This window comes from Daucus carota, chromosome 2 (genome assembly GCF_001625215.2).
Source record: "Daucus carota subsp. sativus chromosome 2, DH1 v3.0, whole genome shotgun sequence".
NCBI lineage: Eukaryota > Viridiplantae > Streptophyta > Magnoliopsida > Apiales > Apiaceae > Daucus > Daucus carota.
Window position 1 is genome coordinate 59061117 of NC_030382.2, and position 9887 is coordinate 59071003.

Consider the following 9887-nt stretch of genomic DNA (forward strand, 5'->3'; position numbering starts at 1 on the left):
CATGTTTTTTTAGTCATTCTTATATTATCGATTTGCTAAAAACAAAAAAAATCACACTAGAAGTCTTTCTCTTAATAGGCAGAAGTCTTAAACAATTACGTATAAGATTAAAAATCTATCTCTTATAAGTACAAGTTTTAAATAAATTATTACAACACTAAAAATCTATCTCATAATAACACAAACCTTAAACCGATCCAAAACACCATAAGCATATAACTTGCCTTCGGCTTGCTTTATTATTTCATTAAAAAAATTATAATGACGTTAAAATAAAATTATAAAATATATAATTTGAATGTCTTTTTTTAACAAGAACCTTCATATAACTCTTTCGAATTCTAACATGTTCTATTTCAAATACAAACACGAATAATTACATAATGTTTCTAACTCTAAAGTCTAATCTGTGGATGATTTTTTTTCCCATAATATGAAGATATACGAAATATGAAAAATCTGATTTAAAATTAATTGAATAATAAATTATCCCATATTAATAACAAAAAAATATATTTAAATAGATAATAAATTGTAAAAACTAAATTCCCGTAAAAATTATAATCCGTTAATTAATATAATTTAATTAAAATTAAATTCATTAATATTGAAATACTAATAAAATGATGTTATAATTTAAATTATAAAAAATAACCTACAAATTACATGCCCCGCATGTTAAAGGTTAGTATTATATAATTCTTGTACACAGCTGAAGGTTAAAAAAGGACAAAGATATAAAGTAAGAGTCTCGTAATATGACACGTAACTATCACTAAGCTGCCAAAAAAATCCTTCACAATTAGGATTGGCTGGATTTTTAAATCCGTCTTATGAATTTATAAGTTAAAAATATTTATTTTTAAATTTTGTGAAAAAATAAAAAAATTGAAAATATTAATTTTTCTTTCTTATACCAAGTAACAATTATATTATATCATAATCTAAAATTATTAGAAAATGTGAAAATGTTACTCCCTCCGTTCCAGTCATTTGTATACCTTTGTTTTTCAATGTTCGGCACGCATTTTAAGCCTGTTATAAAATATAGTTCAACAAACTTATTTTTTTATAAATATATGGATGTTATAATTTTTTTAAAAAAAGAAAATTTTAAAAACAAGCTGAGAAATAATCAATATAACTGAAAAATAGAGGTCGGGTATGGAAAAAAAAGAAAAAGAAAAATAGAGGTCGGGATATGCATACTCTTTTTATTTATAGAAAGCGGTCTAAAGGTCCGGCTGATTTCAAACTTGAAAATTAATCTCTCTCTGCGCTCTCTGTCTCTCTCTCAGTCGCCACTCCTCTCCGACGCCCTTCCAAACGATCTACAGGTAAACACCCCCCCCTCTCTGTGTATATGTATAGATATGCATATACTGTTCTGTTGGTTAGCTTGTTGAATTTGTTTTATTTTAATTTCTTACTTAGGCTTGGGTAGACTAGGGTTTATAAAAACTTGTACCCGGCTGCTGATAAATAATCTCTGTATCCCTCATAAACCCTAAAACAGGACAATGGAGTGGAACCAACAAACGCTTGAGTTTCTCTCTAAAGCATTCCTTGACACACTCTCTCCACTCCCTGAACCCAGGCGCCGTGCTGAATCTAGCCTCTCCGATGCTTCCGATTCCCCCAACTATGGCCTCGCCGTCCTCCGTTTAGTCGCCGAACCCTCCGTTGATGACCCCATCCGTCAGGCTGCTGCCGTCAACTTCAAAAATCATCTCAAATCTCGTTGGACTAATTCTATACCTGATCCTGAAAAGGAACAAATTAAATCTATTATTGTTCCTGTCATGTTATCATCCACTCCTCGCATCCAATCCCAGCTAAGCGAGGCTCTTTCTGTCATTGGCAAACACGATTTTCCCAAGTCCTGGCCTGCTCTACTTCCTGATCTTCGCCTCAGTCTACAAAATGCCAGCAGCACCTCTGATTATGTCTCTGTTAATGGGGTTTTAGCCACTGTCAACTCTTTGTTCAAGAAGTTTAGGTATGAGTATAAGAGCAACGACCTCTTACTTGATTTGAAATATTGTCTTGATAATTTTGCTGAGACACTCTGGCAGATTTTCGAAAGAACTTCCGGTTTGATCAGTTCCGTGCTTGCTTCTGGTGGACAGCCAGCAACCCTCAAGCCACTTATTGAGTCTCAGAGGTTATGTTGCAGAATTTTCTATTCTCTCAATTTTCAAGATTTGCCTGAGTTTTTTGAGGATACCATGGATAAATGGATGCATGAATTTAAAAACTATCTGATGGTCAAGTATCCAACCCTTGAAGATGCCAGTACTGATGGAGTTGAGATTGTTGATGGCTTGCGAGCAGCCATCTGTGATAATATAAGCCATTACATGGAGAAGGAGGAGGACTTGTTCAAAAAGTACTTGAGCGGATTTGTAGATGCTGTTTGGAGTCTTCTTGTGGTTGCATCTGCATCTTCTAGTCGGGATCGGCTCACTGTCACAGCCATCAAGTTTTTAACTACTGTGAGCACAAGTGTTCACCATGCTTTGTTTGCCAGAGATGATATTTTGCAGCAGATATGTCAGAGTATTGTTCTACCAAATGTAATGCTGAGAGACGAGGACGAAGAATTGTTTGAAATGAATTATGTCGAGTTCATACGTAGAGATATGGAGGGCAGTGATCTTGATACGAGGAGAAGGATTGCATGTGAACTTCTAAAAGGTATTGCTTCCCAGTACAAAGAGAAGGTGTCTGAAATGGTTTCAATCCAGATACAGGCTTGCTTGACCTCGTTTGCTCAGAATCCAGCTACCAATTGGAAGCACAAGGACTGCGCCATCTATTTGGTTGTCTCACTTGCCACAAAAAAGGCTGGTGGTAATTCAGTGTCCACCGACCTTGTTGAAGTTGAGAATTTTTTTGCATCAGTCATTATTCCAGAATTACGTAGTCAAGATATTAATGGATTCCCAATGTTAAAGGCCGGTGCATTGAAATTTTTCACCATGTTTAGGAACCAGATCTCAAAACCCACTGCAATGACCCTATTCCCTGATGTTGTCAGGTTTCTGAATTCAGATTCCAATGTAGTTCATTCTTATGCAGCTAGTTGTGTTGAGAAACTTCTTCTGGTAAAGGAGGATGGAGCTAGAGCAAGATATACATCTGCAGACATTGGTCCATATCTTTTGGAGTTGATGACCAACCTTTTTAGTGCCTTGCAGAAGCAAGAGTCAGAGGAAAATCAATATGTGATGAAGTGTATTATGCGGGTCCTTGGTGTTGCAGACATTTCTATTGATGTTGCTTCACCCTGTATCAATGGGCTGACATCGATTCTTAACAGAGTTTGTGAGAACCCCAAAAATCCTGTCTTTAATCACTATATTTTTGAAGCTGTGGCTGTTCTTGTAAGGAGGGCCTGTGAAAAGAACTCTTCTCTTGTGTCCACCTTCGAACAAAGTCTATTTCCCAGTCTCCAGATGATCTTGGCCAAAGATGTAGCTGAGTTCTTCCCTTATGCATTCCAGCTGTTGTCTCAGCTTGTCGAGTTGAACAGTCCTCCCATTCCACCACACTACATGCAGATCTTTGATATTCTCCTGTTGCCTGACTCATGGAAAAAACCTGGAAATGTCCCAGCTCTTGTGCGTTTACTCCAGTCTTTCCTTCAAAAAGCACCTCATGAGCTTAATAGAGAAGGGAGATTGAACCAGGTTCTTGAAATATTCAACAAGCTTGTCACAGCTCCTAGATCAGACGAACAAGGGTTTTATGTGCTGAATACAATCATTGAAAACCTTGGATACGATGTGATTGCACCATACATGAGCAGTATCTGGACTTGTTTGTTCTGGAGGCTCCAGAATAACAAAACCACCAAGTTTGTCAAGTCTTTTGTGATATTTATGTCACTTTTTCTTGTCAAGCATGGTCCCCAAAACCTTGTAACATCAGTTAACGCTGTTCAGGCTGGTATATTTCTTATGATTATAGAACAGATTTGGATACCAACACTGAAGCTTATAACAGGGTCTATTGAGCTCAAGTTAGCTGCTGTTGCTTCAACTAGACTTATATGTGAATCCCCAGTTTTTCTGGACCCATCAGCTGGTAGGCATTGGGGTAAGATGCTAGACAGCATAGTTACCCTTCTTTCACGACCTGAACAGGACAGAGTTGAGGAGGAACTAGAAGTCCCGGACTTTGGAGAAACAGTTGGTTACAATGCCACATTTGTTCATCTATACAATGCTGGAAAGAAAGAGGAGGATCCTATAAAAGATATTAAAGATCCAAAGCAGTATCTGGTGGCAGTTTTGGCAAATATTTCGGTTCAGTCCCCTGGGATATATCCCCAGTTGATTAGCGAAAACCTTGATCAGGCTAATCAAGCTGCTTTGCTCCAGTTTTGTGGCTCCTACAATTGCTCCATCATCTGAACATTATGAAGCAAAGGTACAATTCTCTTTATCCAAAGGCAGCACTAGCTTATAAAGTTTTTATTATTAATTATCTCTTCCCTTCCCCATACTCTGTAAAAAAAAATGCACCATCATATTCTGCAAATTAACATACTGGTTTTGTTGTCTGAGTTCTTCAAGCCCTCTTATAGCTATAAAATATCTTGTAAGATCTTGATGATATTTATCACATTAATGACTCTAGAAGTAGTTTGATTATGTCATCGGGAGTCTGGACTATAGGCTATAGCTATATTCCCGTAGATATATTGCCTGCTTATTTGGCTTCGATATATAGGTGCTAGTAACAAGAGTAGTTTGCAATTAACAAAGCACTAGAGTAGTTGCTAATATGTTAACCCAATTTGGATATATGGACGATGGACCCCTATAAGCATCCAATAGTAGATGTTGCATATTGTTATTGGAGTTGCATTGGCTGTAATCTTCACTTACTATGTGTTAGGGATAAAAATATGATATTCACCTTTTAATACAAAGCACCCACAAAAATATGATGCGGAAGATCCACGTCCCAACTTGTATTATTAATCAAAACCGTTGTCAATAATACAATCAATCAAACTACGATACTCAAGCCTAACATACTCAAGCATCCGCTCTCGAGCGATACATACATAACAAACACAATATGACTATGTATATATAGACATATCAAACTTAGCTAAATCAGAATCCCATTCGAAATCCAACTCAAATCAGAATCCCATTCTGAAATCTAACTCAAATCAGAATCTAATTCATACTGGGTTAATACCCAACATTCCTTCCCATATTTTATGACCAAGATGTACTTTTTATAATAAGTGTCTAAACATACAATTATTATTCATATATGTTTTGGATCACCCAAGCCCATGCTACCATTGTAATGGGCTAATACCCAACACTATGCACCCTTTATTTATCAATAACTAATATGCATCGATAACACTTCGACATAGCTACAAGTTATAGTGTTGTTATGAGTATAAATTGTTTTTTATTTCAAACATGGATTTGTTTTTACTATACGTTTAAATAGAGAGTAATGCAAACACCTGAGCATCACACTTGAAGCCTATATATGTACATAAGTTAGTGTTAGTGCGTGATTCGTGACGTCGCTTCAGCGGATAAAGGTAATCTTGACAATGATATCAATAATTGTATATATTTGTGTGAGCACCAAGCAAATGAGTTTATGATAATTTCATATGTATCTCACATTATCCCAAATTGCAGACGTCTGTGTATAAGAACTTAAATATAAGATTAGCAGTTTTAAAGTATGACATATGCTTTACTTTATTAGAAAAATGCAACAATTCTGTGATGATAGCAATGTAGATGTTTTATGCAATTATAATTGTATGTTAATTAGCAGTTAGAAATCTTGTTGTCGATGTTAAATGCTAATTTGTAGTATTGTAATAGAAATGTCAAACTAAGTTGGAATAAAATGAAGAGGGAAATGCATATTGCTTTAACTTTAAATGGTTGTTTTCACTTGGAGCGAATGGGAGAAGGAATGAAATGAAAATTTGCTACCAACGTGAAGGAGTAAAGGATGTAAAAGAGAAATAAGAACATACATGAGGGAGTAGGACTTTTCTATGATGAAGTTTGCGGTGAAAACAAGGAACATTCTTCCAAAATTGGTGGGTTAAAGTTGTTGTTGAGATTGTTAGTAAAGGAATGGAAGAAAAAAATTGAATGCAAACTAATTTGTAATTAATAGAAACGAGAACTGCATGTTGTTTTAACTTTGAATGGTTGTGCTCATGTGGGGAGAATGGAATGAAAAGCTACTACCAAAGTGAAAGATGAGGAAAGGATGTAGAAGAGAAAGATGAATATACATGTGGTAGTAGAAGTTTTCACTAGGGGTGAGCAACGGGTCCGATGCGAATTGACCCAGACCTGAGATCTGAGAACCATAATGACCGAATTTTTATAACCGAACCAGAACCGACATTATAATAGAACCGAAATATATCTTTACTTGTAATTTTTCATAGTTTATACACTCTGATCTGGCTTCGTCGAGGACAAACAAACTTTTTATCTTTCTTTATCTTTGTTCTAGTGCAAGAAAAAAAAAAATAAAGCATGCCACTTGCTCTTATAAATAGACACCACATTAGTTAAAACCTAAGAAACACGGGTGCGGGTGCAGGTGTGTGGATGCGGGAATATGGCAAATTCGGAAAAATGGGGATACGGGTGCGGGGGGATACGTCAAATATAAAAATATTTAAAATATGTTTTATATATACGTGTGTGTGTGTGTGTGTATATATATATCCGGGAATTGCATTTTAATTATATAATATATAAAATTTCATTTTTAAAAAGAATTATTTGATTACTATCATGTTATTTATACAAATCCAACACTGTAATAAGAGTCAATTAAATAAACTAGCAATTAAATATTTTTTTTAAAGAAGATGCAACATTCAAGTAATTATGAGAGTCAGACAAAGACAATTAAATAATTGAAGCAGATAAGCAAATCACTTAAAATAAGTAAAGACCAAACCATTTGAGTCAACATACCAGTATACACACATACACACATTATATATACAAAACTAAAACCCCCTCAGTTCGTAGATGGAGGTTGATGATCGATAACAACGAATCAAAGATGGAGATGAAGGCAAACTATTAAACAGATGACGATGAAGCCGGGGAAACAACAACTATGGAGGCGAACGGCGGTTTCTTAAAAAGCAAAAAAATTTACAATTCATGCCCTTCCCGCACCATCACGAATCTGAACAGTGAAATACGGGGACACACCACGGTGGTGCATCCCGTACGTTTGAAGCCGCACCCCTGCACCCGAACGTATCTAGTGCGCAGTATGGTGGTGGTGGTGGTGGTGGTGGGTGCCACACCCTTGTTTTCCAAGTTAAAACTGATCCAAATCTCACATTATAAGAATTTAGTTTCTGAATTCATTATTCTATTTATTATCTAAATGACCTAACCCAACTTATCCTAGTCCAACTGCAAAACATTATAATATATTATTTATAATATTGTTTATATTACATATAAACGGTTCTCGGTTCTGTAGGGTTTTGGTTGTCAAGAACCGAACTTAGAACCGAACTGTTCTAAATTTTAAGAACCGAACCAGAACAATATAATACAAGACCGAACCGGACCCGAAATTTTGGTTCGGTTGCTGGTTTGGACCCGAGAAATGCTCACTCCTATGGATCACCCTTCCCACAAAAAATCACAATTCATGCCCTTCCCGCACCATCTCGAATCTGCACCATCTCGAATCTTAACACTGAAATATGGGACACGCCACAATGGCGCATCCTGTACGTTTGAAGCCGCAACCCCGCGCACCCCGGCACCCGAACGTATCTAGTGCGCAGTATGGGGGGGGGGGTGCCGCACCCTTGCTTTCTAGGTTAAAACTGATCCAAATCTCACATTCTAAGAAGTTAGTTTCTAAATTTATTATTCGATATATTATCTAAATGATCGAACCCGATTATCCTAGTCCAACTGCAAGACATTATAATATATTATTTATAATGTTGTTTATATTACATATAAACGATTCTTGGTTCTTTAGGGTTTTGGTTGTCAAGAACCGAACCGAGAACCGAACTTTCTAAATTTTAAGAACCGAACTAGACCAATATAATACAAGACCCGAACCGGACCCGAAATTTTGGTTCGGTTTCTGGTTTTGACCCGAGAAATTCTCACTCCTATGCATCATCCCCCCCCCCCCCCCCCCCCCCCAAAAAAAAATAATAACGTGCAACTAATTTGGAATGAATAGAAAATGGAAATGCATCTCTAATTTGAATGAGATTATAATTTATAGTGCATGTCAAATCGTTTTCTTGGTTTCCTGTTAATTGATGTGTGATGGTCTGGTTTCTGTTTACTTTTCATGGCAAATCTTCATATAAATTGAATGTTTTTAATAGGTGATTTTGTATTTTTTAAACTTATGTACTCCAGCATGAACATGATTATCAAACTCATTCATTGTTAATTTAAATGCAGTCGTTTAGCAAGTTTAGAGTTTCATAAATCTAGATGTATAGTTTCATTAACTTATATACATATCCAAAGATTCATATGATGTGTCCATAGTTGGTATATTTGCCTTTCTATTGCTACTCTTTAGCATATACTCAACATTTTGTAGCTAGTTCCAAGTTTCGTACCAAGCTTATGAACGCTCATGTCTATTTTAATGCTGATATCAGACTTCATTGTCGATATCCTATTATTGATTAGATTATTGGCTTGTAAACGTGTAATTGTTGATCTTCTGTACAAAGTTTATTATTATCCCCTTAGCATAATAAATTGAACTAATGAACATCGCTTCTTCCTCGCATCAATGCTGTACATATAATACTCTTGTAGGTTGTAGCAAGTTTACAATATTTGGTTCTTGTGAATTGAAGACCAAAGCTTTAACAAGGCAGGAACATGTTTTTTTCCCAATGTTGCCCAATGTACGGGTTTGCTTTAATTTAAATTTTCCCACAACAGGTTGTTTATTGCAGTTTTGGGTGGCTTTGTCATGCTTTTTTTCCAAAGTGTTAACTTATCTTTTTGTATTTATTTTTGTTCTGCCAAGTTTACAAATGGGGGTACTTATGCTAGTGACTAGTTTTTTAATTTTGCACAATGCATGCGGTCCCTATATCGTGTGTGTGCTTCTTTGGCCATTCATTGGAGTTGGTATTACTGTAATTGTCCCTTCTCATTTTGCTCAATATAATTTTATCTCTCGCCAGTGATGACATTTCTATATTAATATATTCATGAAACTATCAGTTTAAGAATTCACTTTTGTCCCTCTGCAGGTTCTTATATGACAAAGAGGTGATAATTGCTGCTTAGCGTACCAGTTTTGTCGAGCGTACCAGGTTCTTATATGACAAAGAGACATTGCTTAATGGTAAACCAAAGTACTGTTGTTGATTCTAATCTAGAGGCTTCTGTTGTCACCCATGTCCTGAAGCATCGAGTATCACATGTGTAATGGATATTTCTTCTTTGTGGTCAGATTTTGTCATGGTTTTTACCTACTGAATGGAGTGTGGTTGATTCTTGGTCCTGCATTCTTTCATGAGTGAATGACACTTCTGCTTTATGTTTGATCGTGTTGTACAGCTTTTGGCTGCTATATCTTTCTTCGAGTCTCATGTTCCAACTAGGACGTCAGAGGCTTTGTCATTAAACGTTTTGAGATGGAAGAAAAACAATATTCTTGTCAAGTAATTTGAGCGGCTTATCTTAATGTCATGCTTATATACATGTTTAACAATTCTGGCATAACAGTTGGTGTCACTAAACTAAATTGGTTTAGTTAAGTTCTTAGTTGAATGAAGTAATACAGAATAGTTGACTAATCTGGAAACTGGGAGCAGGATATGAATGCCCATAATT

The 9887-nt window shown here is 35.9% G+C and overlaps 1 protein-coding gene across 2 annotated transcripts; it reads left to right on the forward strand.

Annotated features, from left to right (window-relative positions):
• Positions 1–1196: 1196 nt before the first annotated feature.
• LOC108209307 (exportin-2) lies at positions 1197–9738 on the forward strand. Of its 2 annotated transcripts, none has more exons than XM_017380138.2 (3): positions 1197–1337; positions 1517–4434; positions 9302–9738. In XM_017380138.2, the coding sequence occupies exon 2, from the start codon at positions 1521–1523 to the stop codon at positions 4416–4418; it is 2898 nt and encodes a 965-aa protein (XP_017235627.1). In that variant the 5' UTR covers positions 1197–1337; positions 1517–1520; the 3' UTR covers positions 4419–4434; positions 9302–9738. The 2 variants fall into 2 exon arrangements, with proteins under 2 accessions (XP_017235627.1, XP_063944589.1); XM_064088519.1 differs by having other exon boundaries at positions 1211–1337; positions 1435–4434.
• The last annotated feature ends 149 nt before the right edge of the window (positions 9739–9887 follow it).